General features: G+C 49.4%; 1 protein-coding gene across 1 annotated transcript in view; it reads right to left on the bottom strand.

The window, feature by feature from the left end:
- Ctnnb1 (catenin beta 1) overlaps positions 1-5,247 on the bottom strand; it is an 8,965-nt gene extending 3,718 nt beyond the window's left edge. The window contains exons 1-9 of the mRNA XM_004640748.2: positions 5,144-5,247; positions 4,486-4,713; positions 4,113-4,366; positions 3,773-4,011; positions 3,491-3,692; positions 2,653-2,797; positions 663-766; positions 244-582; positions 4-100 (exon numbers count right to left, since the gene is read on the bottom strand). Coding sequence (XP_004640805.1) covers positions 4-100; positions 244-582; positions 663-766; positions 2,653-2,797; positions 3,491-3,692; positions 3,773-4,011; positions 4,113-4,366; positions 4,486-4,713; positions 5,144-5,156 — 1,621 coding nt within the window. The 5' untranslated portion in view covers positions 5,157-5,247. The remainder of the gene's footprint in view (positions 1-3; positions 101-243; positions 583-662; positions 767-2,652; positions 2,798-3,490; positions 3,693-3,772; positions 4,012-4,112; positions 4,367-4,485; positions 4,714-5,143) is intronic.
- Between the last annotated feature and the right edge of the window lie 15,999 nt (positions 5,248-21,246).

Raw genomic sequence — 21,246 nt, 5'->3', positions numbered from 1 at the left:
GCACAAGCAGCTGGACCAGGCGTGGAATAGCCCCCTGCTCACGCAGAGGCGCATGGTTTGCTGGACAGAGGGCAAGATTGCGAATCAATCCAACCGTAGCCTGAAGAGAGAATACACAACACGATCACCCTCGGCCCAATCTCCATGCATGTACCAGTGACCCCTACTCTGGGATTAACCCCCTACCTCAACACAACGCCCCCACAGCATGGGAGCTGTTGGTTTTCAGTTCCGACCACTCACCTTAATCAGTGGCCAGTGCGATGGCGGATGCAGGAGTTTCACCACCACTGGAAGGCCATAGTGAAGGCGAACAGCATTCTGGGCCATCTCTGCTTCCTGGTGTCGGCTGGTTAGATGGCGCAGAGCACAAATGGCTGGCTCAGTGATGTCCTCTCTGTCCCCAGCGCGCAGGACAGTGCGCACCAGGGCCTCTATGCCGCCCACCTGGCACACCATCATCTTGTTCTTGTAGTTATTACAAGTGAGGTTGGAGAGGATTCCAGCGGCACAGGTGACCACGTTGATGTCATCGGACCCCAGCAGCTGGACCAGCGTTCCCAGAAGACCTTCCATGCCTTCCTGTGGGGAGAGGAGCAGGCGCTAGGCACGTGGCCCGGGCCCGTCTCTTGGTGGCCCGAGCCCGTCTCCTGCTACTCTACCTGCTTGGTCGCAGCATCAGAGAGATTCCTCAATGTCCAAAGACAGTTCTGGACGAGACGCTGGCTCGGGTCTGTCAGGTGCAGTCCCAACGCCTGCATCCCACCTACACAGCCAAGAGTACGTGAGGCCGAGGCCGAGAGCAGACCCCCCCCCCCAAGGCTAGCTCCTCCTCTTCCTGCAGGTCCTGACTTCTCCTCGCCAGCATGGTGCCGGGTTTCCTTCCAGTCACTTCACTGGTGACATCTTCCTGCCCACAGAGCAGTCTTCCACACCCCTTCTCTCCCCTGCAGGCACTAATCCCCATTACTTTTTCGTATCCACTCACTCATTTTGAAAGTATTTAGGACCAGACCCTATTCTAAGCTGGAGATGCACCAGGATGTTAGGAGAGCCAGATGCCAAGCGAACGCCAAGTGAATAAACTGAAGCCACACCGTATGTTAGACAGCCCGGCCTCCCCACGGAGCACTGTCACCGCTCCAGAAGCCTCTCCGCTGCAGCTCCTCGACTGACTGGGATCTGCCTGCGGCAGTTGCGACATATGCCCAATGGAGCTTCCTTCCTCCTTGACATCTTCTCTACGACAGTGACAGTGACCAGTGCTCTTCAGAATGCCCAGAGACTTGGCCGCACAGCCACTCTGCCTCAGAAGCACACAACTCCAGCCCCTCCAGATGCCCTCACCGGAGCCCCATGACCTGGGGACCTTTAGGTCCTGCCCCTGCACACTGTGCCACTCGCTCCTATGCACAGCAGGCCCACTCCCCACGTGGCTTTGGCCCCAGCTCTCGCTTTCCTGCCTCACGCCATTTCTGGCTGCTCTTGCCCCTGAATTACTGTTCCGTGATGCTTTCAGAAGCCTTGTGCATCTGTCATTAGCAATGTATTACTAAAACCTAGCGTTCCTCCCTTGAGGCTGGGCCACCTCGGAGGTCGGTCCTTCAAGGCACTGCTCTACCAGGACGCCGCGCCACGACTCAGCAGCTGCCGAGCCTCCCCTGACACTCGTTCGACTGTGAGGAGCTGCCTTCTCCTACACCTCTGATGCCCAAATGGAAAGGAAGTGTATTTTCAGAATACGCAAAGCAATAGCAAAATAACCTGGGGACATCTTAAAATCAAAACGCCTGGGCTTCCATCTAGTGTACTTTCTGCTGTCTACAGACACTGTCATCTGAATAACTTATCTTCATAAAAACACCAGACCCTCGAATCCTGCCTGCATGAGGACTGTGTACTTTTAGTTTAACAATAACCCACAACGCCAGACCAACTGAGAACTGTGTGCTTTCAGAGAAGCGCTGCACGCATTTCTGGCGTCACCTACACTGTCCTCTCGTTCTGTGCCAACCTTGCCACACCAGACTGTCCCACACTGACGCCCCACTGCCAGCAGCTGGGCCCATGACCTACCTACCTGGCCCATGGACTCTCAAACGAATGCCCAGCACACGGGAAAGCAGTGCACCACCAACCCCGGGCTCCAGTGCGGATCCCCCGCACCCCATGCCCTGCACCCAGCTTTCGAGTCCAAGGGGACGCTCCAGAAAAGGGGGGCGGCAGGTAGCCAGATGCCCCAGTGCTGACATGTGCACGGTATCAACTACCATGTACACGCAGCCTCATTAAAACTATGGGGAAAAAATAACCCCGAGGAAACAGAACAAAACCCTTTTCCACATTAAACCGACTACTCGCCGAAAAGAACAACGCCAGACAATCACGACTGTCTTAGAAATTAGAAAAACACCTTACCACACAAACAGTATTTTGTTAAAATCTGCCTATATATTCCCAGGTCTGTCAGCAAAAAGCAGAGTAACCCTGGCATGGTCTCTGATGGACGAAGGCTGCCTCCATGATCCCCCAACAGCACCGTCCTGTGCTAACACTGCGTTCTGGCTGGGGGCTGAGAACTAGACGGGCCACGTGAAACCATCACCTTTCCCACTCCACTGCAGATAAGGCCACACCACGCCACACACTCACCAGCTTCCACGATGGCCGGCTTGTTACTGGAGCAGACAGATAGCACCTTCAGCACCCTGCTCGTGGTCCACAGTAGTTTCTCGTAAGTATAGGTCCTCATTATGTTCACTAAAGCCTGGGGTCCACCACTGGCCAGAATAATCAGCTGGAGAGAGGGGCGTGCACTGTTAGTCATGGACCTGGAGCTAACGTGCGAGAAAAAGCCTGATCACCACTTCTCTCACACGGGACTGCAGTGTTCCACTGGACTGCGTCTCCAAAGAAGCTGGCCACTCTGGCCCCACTGCCTTCTTCCCATGCTGACGGTGACAAAGGGGAAGATGGTACGCAACAGTAATGGAGGCGGTATCACAGCTGATTTACTGAACTTAAGCCAAAACTCCTCGCCACTCGGCAGAGCTACCGTGAAGAGATGTCCTCGCCTTCCCTGCATACCTCACTCACCCCAGCCCTCGCCCTGTGCATCCTCGAGGAAGGACTCTCAGCTCACCTCGCCCCCCGTAAGTGTATCCCCATGAAGACTGCGCCACCTGCTTGGCCCACCCTGGAGGCTCCACAGTAGCAAACCACCCTCCTCCTTTACTGTTTTCCATTCCAGAAGCTCCCCACGGTGCTCCTCCCCACCTTGGGCCCCTGGCAAGGGCACGTCTGCACCTAGCCCTGCGCAGGCTGGCGGGCTGCAGCTCCAGCACCAGCCCGTGCTCCTCACACATGGAGCTGGCTGGCCTCGCTCTCCTGGGGCCACACAAGGCAGGCGCACTGCATGAGCCAGAATGCAGGTCACGGCAGGACACGGGGTCCGCCATGTGCCGTGAAAACCACATGGCAGTCCTTTTACCTTGCTTTCCTGATTTCCATAAGCTAAAATCTGAAGGCAGTCTGTCGTAATCGCCAAGAATTTGACATTCGTCTTGTTGAGCAATGCCACCATCTTCTGTAGGCCGCCAGCTAGACGCACTGCCATCTTAGCTCCTTCTTGGTGTAGTAAGAGGTTGTGAAGAGTCGTGATGGCGTAGAACAGCACTGAATCCACTGGGGAGCTGAGGAGGAGAAAAAGCCACGTGAGAAGGTCTCAGCAGCGCTCCGCTTCCAGGCCGCCAGCCCCGCCACGACCTCTCACCCCAGCATCTTCACAAGCGCGGGAATGCCGCCGGACTTGAAGATGGCCAGCAAGCCCTCACGGTGGTGGGAGAGGTTGTGCAGGGTCCCGGCGGTACAGCGCGCGGTCTCCACGTCACTCGTGTTCTGCATGGTGCGCACGATAGCAGACACCATTTGAGGAGAGCGCATGATGGCGTGCCTGGAGGCCTCCTTCTTAGAGAGCTGGTGCACCATCACCGCGGCCTTGTTGACCACCACCTGTGACGTTAATCAGACATCAGCAGTTTCACAGGCAGTCTGGGGCTAGTCCCTTCCGATGTGCTTCTACGCAGACCAAGGGCCAGCCCTGTCGCACTTACCTGGTCCTCGTCATTGAGCAGCTTTGTGAGTTCAGGGATGGCACGCGTGGCAAGTTCCGCATCATCCTGGTAGTTAATCAGGTTTACCACGGCATGTTTCAGCATCTGGGAGGGCTCGGCCAGGCGCTGGACGTTGGTGGGGTGTGCGGCGTCAAACTGCGTGGATGGGATCTGCATGCCCTCATCCAGCGTCTCGGGGAACATGGCAGCCCGCACCCGCTGTGCGCGTGTCATGGCGTACTGGCCGTCGATGTCTGCAGGGGAAGTCTGCACTCAGCACCCAGCAGCAGGGCTGGCTGGGGTGACTGCCACAGTCACCGCTTCAGGCTTGCACACTCTGATTACAACACTGGCCAAGGCACAGATACTTTACCGGCTACTTGCTCCTGCGTGAAGGACTGTGAGAAGCCCTGTTCCCACTCGTACAGGACCTGCGAGGTGTCCACGTCCTCCTCCTCGGGGTTGCCTTTGCCACTCAAAGAAGGGGCCGTGGTGGTGGCTCCAGAGTGGATCCCAGAGTCCAGGTACGACTGCTGCTGCCAGTGACTGACAGCCGCCTTCCTGTCTGGCTCCATGGCCATGTCCAGCTCCATCAGGTCGGCTACAGAGCAAAACCATACTCCGTTAGGACACTGAAAGTGCGACCTTAATTAAGATAACAAGACCAATGGTCTGACCCAGTGAGTATTTTTAGGAAGAAAGTCAGATCTAGAAGAGAGCCAGGAGGCAGAGTGGCAGGAGGATACAGCACTACTTGGCGGCACATGGAGGGCACGTGGCCAGGCGCCGGGTGGATGCCCGCCAGTGGCCTGCCTGCTATTCCACCAAGCCAGAGGGAGAAGTGGGCGGGAAACGCAGCCCAGGACAGCCTGACATGCAGTGGTGGGAGAGGACGGGCGGCGGGGAGGACGGAAGGGCAGCGGGGGAGGACAGGCAGCGGGGAGGATGGGCAGCGGGGGAGGACAGCGGGGCCAGCTGGGGTGCCAGCAGCGAGGCAGAGCCCCACAGGGCCTGGAGCGGGAGGCACAAACCTTGAGTGGCCATGGTCCTCGTGGGCCTTGCCGGGCAGCGGCACTGCACTTCAGATACCCTGGAAGAAGTCAATTCAAAAGTCACCGGGATCCAAACCTCATGACCGAGATCCCCAAGTTTCCAGGAGCCTTGAAATGCTGCGGGCTGCCCCCACAAGCACCCTGTCTGGCACCGCGTGACACTGGGAACGTCAGACCCCAAAGTGTCTCAGACACCCCACCACAGCCCCATTACTGCTGAACCTCTGGGGTTCTCTGAGCAGGTGCTGCTTCTCAGGAGGAGAAAGGACCTTCGTACGGATCCCTCATCAGGGGACGACAAAGCGTAAAAGCCCCACGATGAGGGCCAGGGAGGGAAACGACTAAAACCAGCTGCACTGTGCATTCCAACGTGTTCTCCTTTTCAAATCTCTTCTGAAAAACATAAATCCCTTTCAAACAGCAGGAGTCCTGTGGGACCTAAAACACTACATTTTATTAAACCAGGTGGCTGTTTTCTTTTTGGAGATAATGCAGGGCCATCCACAATGCTTTCAAAAAACAGATCCAGTGACTGGACCACAACAGCGATTTTTAAGTTTTTACTGAGACCTACAATTATTTTTCAAACTAAAGTTTCCAACACAAGCCGAGGCACTTGTTAGTAGAACTGCCTAAGTTTACGTCTACAGCATATAGCTAACATGTAAGCATCACCAACCGAGAAGATCACTATAAATAAAGCTTCAACAGGCTGGTGAGACAGGTCAGCAGACTAAAGCACCTGCTTAGGCAAGCTCAGGACCACAGTTCAATCCCCGGCACCGCATACCATGCCAGCCCCATCCCCAGGGCAAGCTGAGCTGGCCAGAGGCCAGGCATAGTGGCTCAGGCCTGTAATCCCAGGGCTGGGGAAGTTAAGAGTATCACCACGAGTGCAAGCTGCGTAGTGAGATTCTGCAACAACAAATACATTAAAAAAAAGTAAACCTATCCTTTAGCATGTAAATTACCTCTATGTTTTGGCTTCCTTATGCAGTGTTCAAGATGGAGTGAATCACTGAGACTCTGCCTGCGGTGAGAGCAGCTCAAGGGGCCCCGGCCCCCAAAGAGCTCATTATAAGGTCTGTGCCCGTGCAGGTTCATCTCCTGCTACAAATTAGCGTCTCAGGGGTGTGGAGACATGCAGCAGGTTGGGTGTGAGCGTTCTACTAACGCACACAGGAACTAAATGGCTCATGAAGTTGGAAACTACGTTCTAATGGAAGCATACTGAAATTGCTCGAATACTGGTACTGTAGCCACAGGGATCTACCAGGACCTAAACACTGGCTGAGTTGAGGATCACTGTTCAGGCAAAACCTCACACATGGAAGGTAACCCCAGGCAGGCTGATGTGCCAGGCCCTCCCTCACAGGGCCTACGAAGCGCAGGAGCTTCCGCGATCAGGGAGCAGCTGTGTGGGCCAGCAGTCTCTCCACCCCACCCCGGGGGGCCTGCTGCACAGCTCTGTGTCCCCTGCAGGGGCTGCTCTCCTACCCAGCTGTCAAGGAACTCAGCCCAGTGTGTTCTGGGAAAGGAGACAAAAGTGTGTGCTCTGCTGGGCTGGCTCCTCCTCTGGGCAATGCCACAGGCAAAGATACTAGCAAGCAGCCTTGTCTACGTGCCACACGTCTGGCTTCAAGGAGAAAACACACTACCATGTTCCTGTTGATGCAAAGCAGAAATCTTATAGCCATGTTGCCGGGTAAAATCTGAGGGCTGAGCTAGTAACCAGGACACCGTTTACAATGATTTTACAGAAACGAAAGCTCGTGCTTCCAATGTACAACATCCACGTGTATGATGGAGAGTTCTGCAACCCTTAAAAATTTGTCCTTGGAAGCTGGGGAGATAGCCGAGTAGAGTAAGCACCTGCCTGGCAAGCGCAAGGGCCTGAGTTCAATCCCCACTTGTGTGGGGGGAGATTGTCCTCGCAACTCTGAGGCTGATCAAGGATAAAAACTGTGAAAACCAGGGATCTACACAGGCCAGAGCAGACTCACTCCTGCACTTTTCTGCAGATAGACCTGAATATATACAAAATCTGAATGATATTCACTGAAGACACTGAAGAGACTGTCCAGAGAAGGTAGACTGGTTTCCCTAAGACTCAGTTTCTCGCATCCTTCCACACCGAGCCTCCAACACACCTGCCCGAAGGTCCAGGGGCAGGCCTCACAACCTCATCAGGAAAATCGTCCGCACAAATGGAAAATGCTTGAGAAATGCCAACAGAAAAACTGACTCTATGGAAACAGAAAAATGTTAAAAACAGGGGTAAGAGTGAGGAGATAAAGATTTTAAATTAGTATAACCATGAAGATTAGAGAGTGAAAGTAAAAAGTTTAACAGAAACCAAGGCACCTCCCTTAGCATATAAAAGGGAAAGACAAAGACACAAAATACTGACTCCCGGCTCGTCTGGACGCTTGCACTTATTTCTGCAGTGCATACGGCTGGCTAGCCTGAGCGTTGTGGTGATTCATGATTTTTAGGGTATACATGTATACACCGCACAGAAGCAGCCCATTACATTAGCACGTTCGGTCAACTGGACACCTCTGAATGTAGTTTATTACCTGATTGTGGTAGGACCCTTGTATCTGTAATTTACTGTTTGTCTTATCAATGTGTAACTTCACAATCTTTGGTCAATGACACAACCCCAAAATAGCACAGTACTGGTTGAGGGGTTCAAAACTATCTTCCTCTCCATCTCCATTAACACAAAAAGCAGACATTCTCCAGCCTGCAGCTGCCTGTTAGCAGAGGCAACCAGAAGTACTAGGTGTTCAGCACCAATGCAGTCTCACAGCCTATGCTGAGTATGAAGAGGCTTCCTCTACAGACATTTTTGTAATCACTCAGGCTATACCAAGTAAATAATGCTTTCTTTGGTTTATGCAGTGCAAGACTACAGAAACCACACACCAGCTGCCCAGCAAGGCGGCCTGGGAAGGGAGCAAGCAGGCTCCAACGCCTCAGTGGTGTGGTTCATTTTGTTTAAAAAATAGAAACAAATAGGACAAAACTGCTTTATAACTGCAAAATGTAGTTTAGCAAAAGTAACAATGAAAATAAGATGGTAGTTATCACCACTACCTCAGATAGTCCAAACAAGAGTAAAACGACATAGTACTGTCAAAAGGAAGCAACAGTATCTTATATACATTTCTGCAGATCAGCCACACTTTCCTATCTCAAGTCAAGGGGGAGGATGAGCTATTCCCTACCCTGAAGGTGGCCATGCCAGCAGGTAAGGAAGGCGCTGAAGCATCAAGTCTGCTGTAGAGCGGGACAGGCTGTTTCTGCTACAGCTTGGAGTTGGAAACCCTGGCTCTGGAGCTCCTAAGTGGTTTTAATCTTTGAGACACCAGTTAACATTTTGGAGACACTTCTACATCTATTTTAAGTGAATTCTTACAGTCTGATAAGGCTAAAAAGAAATACTTCACATTTCTAGTGAAAGTAGCCACTACAATTGCATATAAAAACTACTTGTCTACAGAAGAATACACTTACAAAATAGAGGCAAGAATAAATGGAGACCTCTGGTTTCTGACTAGAAACATGGTGCACTGTCTAGAGATGTCAGTTTCATCTAACCATTTTATAAACCCAACACACTCCCAAAAAAAACCCTGATCACATTTCTGTAGGACTGAAACATTGTTTTCAAGTTTGAAGAGAAAGGGTGAGAGCAGGAAGCAGAGAAGAAATGTCACCACTCTACCTGACACCAAATAGCTGCAGCACGACCGACCGGCCAGGCGTGCCGCTTCTAGGAGAGGGACGGGAGAGCGCACAGTGCCCAGAAGGTGCAGATCAGCACCTCTGCAGGACGTCAAGACATTTCAAAAGCTGTACTACACACAAACAGCATTTCAAACAAAACCCAAAGCGAGCAGTCACACAAAAGATACTTAAGCCTATGTACCTTTGCTTCTCAGATCAGCGAGCAGTGACAAGCAGTAATCCAGCTGAGGATGTTATTAAACTGGCAGGAACGCTCTGGAGGACAAGTTATGCACTTAATACAAGACAAATATCTCGCAATGACTCCATCATAACAGAAATGTATTCTGCAGGAACACTTAGGCTTATATTAGAAGGTCTTTAGTGACAGAGTCTTATATAGGAAAAGGTAGAACTTACTACCCTTTACCCATCAACAGAAAACTGAATACATCAGCAGAAAACACCTGCCCACTGAACAAAGTGCACTGTATCAGTGACTTTGCAGTAACAGGCTGAGTCACAGTCAACACCCAGTAGGGCCTTCATTCTGTGGGGGAGTTAAGCCACATAAATAGGACAACCTAGGACACACTGGGCACTGCTCTAATGAGAAAACGGGTCTGAGGTGTGCTAAGCTGTTTCGGCTAGGAGTGCAGCCCGGGGAGCCCTGAGCATGTGGCAAGCACCGAGCAAGGCCCAGGCTTGGTGAAGGCCAGCAGTTTCACCAGAAGCAGGAAGCCATGACCAGAGGCAAGGGCTGAACCTCTGCGGGTATACAGCAAAACACAAAGGCTCCTGGGGCGCCCGGAAGCACGGGTCTGTGACAGGTTTCCCAGGACCCACAGCACTAAGGGTGGGGTGTAACTCAGAGGCACAGCATGTGCTGTTCATGAGCAAGGCCCGAGGCCCATCCTCATCCCAAAGTGGTGGCTCTAGATCTATGGGTGGGAGGTGGCTGCCACCAGTTAGGTTGCTGCAGCTGTCCAGCTGGGGGCGGCAGGCTGCATACAGCCACTTCAGTGCCTGCTATGCAGCCATCAGGAGAACGAAATACCAATGCGGGAAAGACATTCAACATATAACAGATATGCAAACACATATACTTTGCGTGTTTGCAGAACCAAACAGATACTACCAGGAATACTATCTATCCAAAAAGATAATTTGTATTATTCAGTCCTATTACATATTAACCAAATATTGAAATACAGCATTAACAAAGCATTTTCTACACATAAAAACTAAGTGGCCAATAAAACAGGCTATAGGCAAAAGACAGAAACTACTCAGCTGAGCATCTTCCCTAAAAGTAAAAACAGATCATTAAAAGCAAATTTTAAAAAGAGATTCTTTGGAAAATGTTTTTTCTAAAGCAAGGGAAAAACTACAAAATTTTCATACTTCAGCAAATGTCACTTCACTATACATTTCCTACTTTTAGTAATATAGCAAACGTATTCATTCCTAGCTCTAGTTCTATTAAAGTGTCAGGATTCTAACAATCGAATACTTTTGTACAAAAGCACGACAGATTTCTGAGTAGTGTACTTAGTGTCTTTAGGTACGGACGTGCGGTATCAGCTGAATACCATTTTGCCCTGGACAACTAACAAGGTAGCTCAATTAAATTCCTAGCAACTTCAGCTCTAAGCCTAAAACGTTTCTCTCGCTGACTTTCCGCCCACCTTATGACACAGGAATCTCTCCCCAAAACTAACACTGAGAAAGCTGCTGGGCAGTAGTTAATAATCTACTCAGTTAAAATTCAAATCCAAGGTTCGTTTGTGGCTTCATCACTCCACATTTCCTACCCTACTTTCAAGAAAACCAAGTCAATGCTACTGACAAATTGGAGGACTAACAATTGTACACAAAGGAACCCTATGTAATACAAACTCCTACCTTCTTCAGTAGTGACCATACATACCCCACCCTAAAATCAAGTGCTTCTAAGGTTACAGTCACCACATCCTCCGTCCCAGGTGCCCACAGATGTAACAACAGCAGAGATGCCAAAGCAACGGAAAATGCTGTTTTTCATGAATGCTTCCAGATCTCACTCTACATTGAGAGAGAGAGAGAGAGAGAGAGAGAGAGAGAGAGAGAGAGAGAGAGAGAGAGAGAGAGCGCGAGAGAGAGCGCGCGAGACAATCAAGGGAAGGACTCTGGCTTTTGGGGTGGCTCACGTGCTGCTGGTCTCACAAGGACAGCCTTCCTCTCCACTTGTCACAAGTTCCCTTCCCCATGAAACCAGCACACTGAAGCTTTAAAATAATTGAATGAATCAACTGTGTGGCTAAGACTATCATTTTCTGCTTCCAAAGTGCTTGGTACCTACTGAATTGTTAAGTCTGACGGACTGAATGTGTCAATAAAAAGCACAATGCTCAGAAGGTAGATCAGCACACATGAACTGCCATGTAGAGACTTAAGACAGCCAACAGTAATTATATAGAGACCAAAAAGTTTCTTAAATGTCTTCAGACCCACAAAGGATTTAAGAAGAACGTACAAGGCCTGATCAAAACACAGCAATAAATGTTTACATTTCAAAAATACATGGGAGACACATTTCGTTTACCACACCAGAGGCTCCTGTCCTCTCTTCTGGCTTTTCAAGGTGGCAACTGGCTGCTGAGCTCCGCTCCACAGAAAAGGCACATTAAATACGGGACTGCACCTGGCCCACCTTGTTCACTGACGCGGCTCTTCCCAAAGTCACACTATGAAAAGGAAATGCTTTTAACAAACGTAGGTATTAAGGCAGCTCACAACACTGCCACTAAACACTTTCATGAAAGAGTACTCAAAAGTAGCAAGACCAATGGTGTGCTCAGTGGAGGGCGGTGCTCTGAGGGCGACGAATGGCCAGGTCTTTCGCTGGATTTTTAAAAATCTGAACATTCACTGTACTTTTCACTTCATGTCACTCTGTAGAAGAGGGGTCGGCAAACCTTTTCCGTGAAGTTCCGGACGGTAAATATTTTAGGTTTTGCAGACAGTAAGCTTCGTTACAACTGCAAAATTCAGCCACTCTATGAATGCAGATACACATTTCACAATACTGAAGGTGGCTTTATCCCACCAGAACGCCACCAGGGAGACGTAACATGTCATATACCTGTCACACACCACAGCCACTCAAAGTGGAGAAGCCACTGTTAGTTCACAGGCCACACAAGAACGGGAGGCAGGCAGCAGCTACACACACGCACTGAGGACACAGGCACTGGCGCCTGTACTCCATAACTAAGCAGTACTTCCTGATGCGGACACCTGAGCAGAAGGGACTGTAAGCAGGTCGACAGATTACTAGACAGCTAACGAACTGTTAGCTGACCAAGGGTGTTAGGTTGCTTCAGAACATGGGACAGATGACTGACTGGCCTCCTCTACCACAGGGGCTGTTGTGGGATCTTAGTATTATTACGCATTATTTTCTAAGTAATACAGGTGGTTGATTCTGTCAGCCTCAGCTAAAGGCTATAGCAGCAAAAAAACCATCAAAGAACCGGAAGTCTATTATGAGTAATATTACAAGGTAATCAAGTTTAAAAACCCTTGCCCGTGGTGTGGAGGTACTCATCAGTAACCCAAGCACTCAGGAGGCGGAGGCAGGGGGGTCACTGAGTTCCGGGCCCGCCTGAGCTACACAGCAAGCTCAAGTCCAGCCCAAACTGTATAGTGAGGCTGTCTCAACAAAACCTAACCCTGAAATCCTGACCCTGAAGCATGACCCTGGCAGCAGCCCCTCACTCAGCTGCCCGTTTAGACAGAGACTGCCACTCATCTTGGGCAAACTTCATGTAACTTTATTCCCCTAGACACTGTTCTTAAGCCTCATAATAAATGTTAATATTGGAAGGAGAACATCATAGAAAGCTGCAGTAAAATAGAAAGCTTTATGTTCAAACTGTGACGGCTTTTTTATTCTTTCAGTAGAAAGAACCCCTAATCTTTTTCTACTCTGAACCCTGAAATACAGCACCGCATGAGCCCTAGCCTGAAGCTACACGGAGCACACCACACTGGTACGTCTCTGTCCCTCAGGTGTGCCACCATGTGATGATAATCAACAGGGGTTTTGGTTACTGTTCCCAAGAAAGCTTCCTGTGACTGTCCTAACAGTCTCAGACACAGTAACTCTAAGAGCATAAATGCTGTGTAGAATTCACCCATTTCCTTAACAAACGCTTCAGTATCAGATTCAGTAATTAAAACAGGCTTAGCTGTGTGGTCCTCATGCTCGGGAGGGAGAGATGAATAAACAGTTACAAAGCATAACAAGCGTGCAACAAATAACCGGTGTGAACAGGGAATGGGGAAGACATGAGCACACGTAGTGGGGGGGCCTCCCCACACACAACTTGCCAGAGGTTTCCTTCAGAGACCTGGGAAAGAAGCAAAGAGCACGTACACAGGCGCGGAGTAGGACCAGCCCAGAGGTGGACCTGCCACATGCAGAAGCCTGAAGTAACACTACACCAGCGCATCCCTTCAAAAGGGGTGGTTTGACTGCAGAGCGAGCTAAGTGCCACGAGGTGAGGCCCAAAACAGCCAGGCCGCACAGGGCTCTCCAGCCACTGGGGAGGGTTTCCTCGTCCAGGTGGCAATGGGAGCTCTACGTGGCCTATGAAGGGCAGGAGCACCGGGAGCCCAAGGGGCTAGGCTAGAGCAATGCTTCAGGCGCAACCACTGGCTGTGGGTAAACCAGGTACAGCAGACGAAAGAGACGCAGGGGCAACTGAAGATGACTGGCTCCTGGCTGTCGCTCAAACAATGAGTGTTTCTGAAACAGCACTGTCTGCCACAAGAGCCACAAGTCACACACGGCTATTTACATTTATTATTTTTCTTTTTGCAGAACCGGGGATTGAACTCAGGCCCTTGTGCTTGCCAGGCAAGGGCTTATTCTACTGAGCCACCTCCCCGGCCCTTATATTTAAAGGTACTACTAAGACTGAGTTCTTCAGGCAAGCCACACTTCCAGCACTCAGAGCCACATGCAGTGAAGGCCGCCATGCTGGAGAGCAGACCCAGGTTTATGCCATCACAGTAACATTGTGACTGTAGAAGAGCAGCGAGTCAGGCTGTTTGCTTGGGCACCACTCACTAGTGACTCAGCAAGAACAATGCTTAAAAACACCCACCCGACCCTAGTGAAGGTCCAGCAGTGATGAGTGGCAGCAGGTTCCCTGGACAAGTGGAGACAGAAACCCAACTGGAACAAGAGCTAAGGAGACCGTGTACACAAGGTACTTCACGAGAGTACGGGAAAGAGAGAAGGCTGGGGGGTCTGGAGTATGCATTCAGTCCTCACTGGGGACAAGACAGAATGCAGGGGAAACACAGGATGACCAACTGCTGCACACTGTAAGCGAGGACACATGGTACAGGGAAGCTGGGAGGACTTCCATGGGGACGTGGTAGCTGCCATCAGCCCACAAGAACCTGGCCCATGAGTGCGAGGGAGAAGCGGGGCTGGAGTGAAGTGGGAAGTGCTGTGTTCTCACAGAATGGTGGTGAGCCTCCAGTGTGTCCAAGAGAAGCAACTCTGCGATCTACTGCTTTATAGAGCAGTTACTCCAGCCACACTGAAACGCAACAATGCTGTCAGCAGGGAGATCAGTACAGCCCTGCAGACTAAACTGAGGGGCGCAGCAGAGCTGCAACAGCAAGCCGACCCGGCAGCCCACAGTGCAGCTCGGCCACTGGGAGTGGAAGGTGCGGCCAGGCACTCAGGAGCCTGCAGAACATCTCCAGGAGTTCAGTGCCCTCGGAGGAGCTGGGGAGAAAGAGCTGGTAAGAGGAGAGCAGGAAGAGAAGCATGAACAGACCAGGGCCCGGGAGGGAGGCCAGAGGGCCCACGCTGCTGAGGCACATCTATACAGTGACTGTGAGCCAAGGGGAGGCTGCAGCTGGGTGCAAGTCGGTGAGGACAGAAGAGCCCGGACTGACTACGGACTCTGGGAGCCTGAACGGCTGTTGCAATCAGTGCTTCCTGGACAACTGCAAGAAGGAGGTGCCTGAAGGAGAGGGGCGAGAGCAAAGGTACTGGCAGCAGTATTTTAGGGTACAAGAGTGGGCATGTGGGGGCCAATTAGGGTGGAAACTAAGATCACTCAGGGAGAAGTCAGGACAGGAAACTGGAAGCATCTTCTACATCAAGGTGATCCAAAGTGCCAGGACAGAAAGAGTTGATACCAGAGAGTAAATTGAAAGTATTTTCTTAGGGCTGGCCAGATAGTGGATTAAAGCGAGGCGCACAGGCGGCAGGGGGTGGAGGGGGGGGTAGTTCAATCCCTGGGCCTGCCTTGCTGGCCCCAGTCCCTGGGGCACACTGAGACAGCAACTGATACTGGGTGTGGGAGCGTGCATCTGTAATCCCAGCTCTTGGGAGGCTGTAAACAGGAGAAATCACTAGTCAGATCTAGTAGTGAGACCCTGAACACCCTGTAGACCCTTCCCTAAAATACCAAAAAAATATATTTTTTTTAAAAATGGTACTTTCTTTATCAAGAGTCTTGCTAAGGGCCAGGGGGCAACTGATATAAGCAGTGAACTTACTGACACAGGTAAAGCACATTCTGACATAAACTCAGTTATGTTCAGACTGGTAAGAAATGGTTCAGAGACCAGACCACACAATGAGTTGGCACTGCTCTACAGAGTTTTGAGGTCACCAAAAATTAGGATGGAAATGGAGAAGAGTGACAACCAGCAGGAACTAAAAAATGTTCCAGGAAGGAGGGAAAAACCTGGGCAGATGCTGGAACCACAGGCAATGTGACTGACTGGGTGGCACCCCAATGCAGAGCTCCAATTGAGAAAAAAATGAACATGTGACAATTAAAAACTCGGACACCTGAAGTCCACCTCCACGCAGCACTATGCGAGAAGCACGCACTCCGTCCGGGAGGCAGCAGGATCAAGGCAGAGGCTAGGTCATCGGAGCAAGACAGGAGGGATGCGTGACACATTAGTGCGACAACTGCTGAGGTCACCGGTCACCGTGAAGGGTTTCCAGAGCAACAGAAAGGTGGAGATGAAGCCCACAAAACAGAACAGGAGGGGCCGGGGAGACAGCTCAGTAGAATAAGCGCTTCCCTGGCAAGTGCAAGGGCCTGAGTTCAACCCTTGGGCCTGAGTTCAACCCTTGGTTCTGCAAAAAAAAAAAAAAGTAACAACAGGGTTAAGGATCTTGGAGAAAAAAAAGAGAGAAAGGTATAACAAAAAAATAAAGTCAGTAAGAGTTGAGTAGAAAACCTAAATGAACACTAATTTTAAGCAAAATGTCAAAACATTGACATATGAAGTTTATAAATTTAATGAAAGCTACACTGGGGTGTTTCCTAAATAACATTCAGTTCCTACTTTTTGTAGCCAAACCAACTGTAGGGCGTATAAGTAACACACCTTACTCGACACTGCTACATGAGTGGCAAGGAGGGAACCTAAGTGTCCTCCAGTACAGGGGCTTCGGACTCCACTTGGAAGCCCCCAGGTAACTTGACTGAAGAACAGTCCCATGAATCTTTGCTCCTCCACTACACACGTGGCATCCAACTACTTGAGCACAGTACACTCAAAACTCCAAACATGTTCTCTACGCCCTTACCATGAAACTACTGAGGTTTATTTTAAACTGCACACCCAAGAAATGTTCCAAGTAAATGTCTCGTTTTTTTGATACCAGGGAAGTGAACAGAGGGCCTGTGCACTGAGTCATCTCCTCAGCCCTTTCGTTTTTGAGACTAGGTCTTGCTAAATTGCTTCCCCGTCTCGGCCTCCTTAATGACTGGATTTCAGGTGTGCGACACCACGCCCAGCTGCCTTTGCTCACCTTTTGGTACGGGAAAAGTATGGTGATGTATGTGTAGCACACACAAGTGTGCGTTACATATATATCCCCACTGCTTCAGCTACCGTAAAGCCCTGTTAACAAGCACTTGCTGAACTGACCCTAGCTCTCCAGCTTTAGTACAGCCTTTACTCCCAACTCAGATCAACTACCAACATTTAAGATAAAATGCAGTAATTGTGGAAAAAGTCTACAATAACCTGTGAACTTGAAAGAACTTAAAAGTAGGTTAACACATTTTTAAATTGTTCAACGCATCTGTCACAAATCATTTTTTAAAACGCAGCAACTTGTGTATTATATCACAAATAGGCACGGGACACTAGTGAAACAGTTCTAAAGTGGAAATAAATGGGAGAGCCAGGAGGTAGGTTCATCCCAAACATCACCCAGCTATTCAAACCCCTCACTCTGTCATTATTAATTTTAATTAGTGAAAAGTAAGCTTTCAAAGCCGCCTCAGGTTTCAAAGGAGCCTCCTGGAAGGATGAAGCTGCACTCTGCGGGCAGGCTGGGAGGCCGGGCGGAGGCTCCTCTGGCTCCTGCTTCAGGAAGCCACCCCTAGTCAGCCTGCCTTTCACCAACGTGTGTGGGCAAAGCAACGGCAGCCCGCAACCCTGTGTTCAGATGAGGCTTCCTAAAACCACCATTGGCTTAGGGCTGGAATTTTTAGTCCTCATAGTACACCATTTAAGCAGGGAATCTGAAGGTAAGACCGCTTTTCAAACTCTAAAAATGAAAACCCCTGCTGGTAGTAAAAGATTTATCTGAACTCTACTAAACTGTCTGCATAAAACTTACAGATGAAAAGCAATATGCTACTAACTTAAATAAAAACATAATCATGTTTCACCAAACTTCATTTTTTAAGTGTTGGAGCTAGTGTAATAACAACAGCTTGGAAACACAGTACTGTTGAAAACTAAGGCAGAATGTAAAGATATTATAAAATTTGAGGTCAACTTGAACTGTATGCCGAATATTACAATTTTCCAGCATTGTAAGTGCCTTAAAAGATTTTTTATTATGTACCCTTTAAAAAACTGTACTAGGGAGGCCAGGTAGATAGCCCGGCAGTCTAAGCACCTGCATGGCAACCGCAAAGACCCGGGTTCATCCCTGGTACCACATGCTGGTCCTTCCCTGTGCTGAGCCAACCGACTGAAACTGGGTGTGGTGGCACACACCTGTCATCCCAGAGCAGAGGAGGCTCAGACAAGAGAATCACTACAAGTCTGAGTTGCATACCGAGACCTTGGACCAAACAGATAAATAAAAGATTAAACAAAAAAAAAAAGAAAGAAAGAAACTGTATAGAGAGGGTCAAGGAACAAAGGAGCAAGTTATTTTTCCCCCTTTTCATGAACCAAATCAACTGAACTTCTGAATTTAAATGTGAGCTGGTGTGGAGCATACCTGTAATCCCTAACATCAAGGAGAACTGCCTGAGTTTCAAGGGCAGCCTGAATTACACAGTAAGACCTTGTCTCAAAAAATACAACTGCTTCCCAGATTTCACAAGACAAATGCAGAGATTATAAACTGGCAGCACCCACCAGTACCGCTGTATTTGATCCATGCTAGAGTGTGTGTCAAACACCAATGCTTCACCTCTAGGGGGTGGGGGTGACCTGAGGACCACCACAGAACCCCTGAGCCAGGCTGCTCTCCACCCTGGGGTTACCACCTGGCCTGTAACCTCCCACTGTCCTGATGCTGGAGACAGGAGTCCACTTCCACCGCGCGGCTTGAGAAACCAAACTTACTTCAGTTACATACCCTGAATATGGAATCCTTATGTACTTTATTAATGAAGGCAGATAGTGAATTTGAAAGATAGGTTGCATCCTGAGCCAGCCAAAAAATAAGATTCTACACAAAATGAGTACTATTTGACTTCCACAAGCTAATTCAGAATAAGCATTCCTGCTGCTAATCACATTCTGATTTGGAAAAAGCATTTCAGAAAATGTTACTACTAGAAATGGTTTTGGACTTTAACATAGGAGCTTAAGAAAGGTCTCCTGACCATTAGCAATACTCACTTTTTACAACTGATGTGATAAGTTACATCTTCATTAACTTTTCCTGAGAATTTTAGTTTCAATTTATCAAAATAGCTGAAAATGTTATTTTGCTTCCTGAAGTTAACAACTGAGTTGTTTTGTTCTTTTGTATCTTAGGGAAGGGTCTACAGGGTGTTCTGGGTCTCACTACAAGATCAGACTCAGAGTGATCTTCCTGTTTACAGCCTCCCAAGTGCTGGGATTACAGGCATGTGCCACCATGCCCAGTCTCAGCACTCCCTGGAGGCGGGGTCAGCACAGCCGGGGATTCCCCAGCACTTTAATCTGCTGAGCTATCTGGCCTGCCCAGACTAACAACTGAGTTTTTGCTTTTATCATTTCATTTTAAGCAGATGCATCTTTTTAAGGGGCCTAAATAAAGTTCCCTAATTTGATTGCTTTTTCTTGCAAATACGGGTAGAAATGACATTTTTTTCACACTAATCTTTTAATCTGCAGTACTACCATTGATAAATTAAATGAATCTCACTCACCAAAACTATTTATAAATTCCACATGAACTTGCTGGGATCCAAAGCACACACACAAGCGCCACGTTCTATCCACTGGAGGGCACTCAACCAGACCACACAAGCTAACAAACCTGCCCTGACACACCGCTCCAGAGCCTGGCTGTGAGGGAGAGTGCAAGGGGCAATGGCTCTTAATTAGCAACTGAACCCTAAAATTGTGACTTTCTCTTTTAAGTGTCCAGGGGGAGAAAGCAGACTGTGCACGCATACTTCAGGATGACACAGTTGGGGCCGCAGAAGACAAATCTAGATTTCAAACCAAGTCAAGTTCAGTCTTGCAAGAAACACAAAAGACAGTTTCCTCTGGAGTATAAGGGATGAAACCCAACCTGACTCATTTTCAGTGAAAACAAAGCACATATTTTCCTTTTGTGAAACTGGAGATGTTTCAACCTATGAACTCAGGGAATCTATCACACAGTCGAAACTGTACCACATAAATGATGTGTTAAAGGAGAAGTTATTCCACAAATCAGGATCCTCTCAACAAGGGGATAGGAGGCAACGACCATGTGCTCCGCACAAATCAGAAGCAGTTCCTAGGCCATGTTTATTATTTACTTCTACGGCACAAAGATGTTTTTTTAAAAAGATGTTAACAGGCAGCACCGTTCATACAAAAAGAAACCAACGAAAAAGTAATATTGGTAATGTTTTTGGAAAACAAACCAACGTACAGCAAGCAACAGGGAGAGGGGCCAGGGCAGTTATTAGAAGTGTGGCCAGCTTCAGGATGCTTCTGACCACAATTACTGAGCATCAAGAAGCCCAGACCAGGAGAGAGAAAAAAATCATCTTACAAGTGACACACCTATTGTCTCACTTTAACACCACCAAAGCTTCACTTCACTGAGTATATATCCAAGGCTGACGCTTCTGAATTCCCCTTGTCCAGGGGGGCCAGGGAGTTGGCTCAGTAGAATGAATTCCCCTTGTCCCTTTTGACATTCACCCCGCTCCACAAAGTAACAAAATGAGGACCTCAGCAGACAATCTGAGCGCCACGTCCGAATCGCCCAGGGCGAGCTGGCGCTGCCTAGCTGTTTGCCCTCCCCTCTGTTTACAGCGGTCTCTACGGCTCACCAGCAGCAAGCTCAACCAAGCTGGATAAACTGAACTCCGAAATGTGCATTTTTCTACACAACAATCTCGATGAAGAAAGTTCTCAGGAGACAGTTTAAAGGAGAAGCCCTCTTCCATCTTTCTGAAACTGAACACTCCCCACTGTTGTTGGTTAGCCACGTTCCCCCTGCCTCTCTACTCCGGCCCTGGTCTCCAGGAGTTGGGCCTAGGGCTCGCAGACAGCGCCGGGCCGCGCGGTGCTTTCCCAGCACCACCGCCTCCACCTCCTAGGGACCCAGCTCGAACGGCCCCAGCATTCCTTTAATCCCATACAACAGACTTCAAGTTTTTCAAGTTACTGTTGCAATCGCTTCGGGGCCTTGTTCTCGTAGGAAGCCTTCGGAAGTAAGATTGGGTCAAAGTAATGAATACCAGATCCAAATTAACAAAATCTTATCTACTGTGAAGGGACATCTTCAAACACACCCTGGGTATCTCAGACGAAGATTTTTTAAAGTTCACACGTACACGTAAAATAAACGTGGAGCAGCCTCAATTCGAACAAAGATCGAATACAAGCACACAAAAAGCCTACGAAGTCCAAGTTTACGCCACGAATTTACTGAATAGCGCCCTAACGCCAACACCACTTGGAGCCGTAGTCGGATCCTCCGGACGCAGAAAGTTAACAGAGAAACGCCCGAAGGCAGGTCCTGCGGGGCCGCCCAGCGAGCCAGCGACGCGCTCCTGCGCCCGCAGGCGCCCCGCGACCTCCACCCGAGCCTTCGGCCGGGCCGCACCCCAGGGGCGCCGCGCTTCGGG

The sequence above is a fragment of the Octodon degus genome, unplaced genomic scaffold, assembly GCF_000260255.1.
Source record: "Octodon degus isolate 3935 unplaced genomic scaffold, OctDeg1.0 scaffold00126, whole genome shotgun sequence".
Classification (NCBI taxonomy): domain Eukaryota; kingdom Metazoa; phylum Chordata; class Mammalia; order Rodentia; family Octodontidae; genus Octodon; species Octodon degus.
This window is presented reverse-complemented; position numbering and strand designations above follow the sequence as displayed.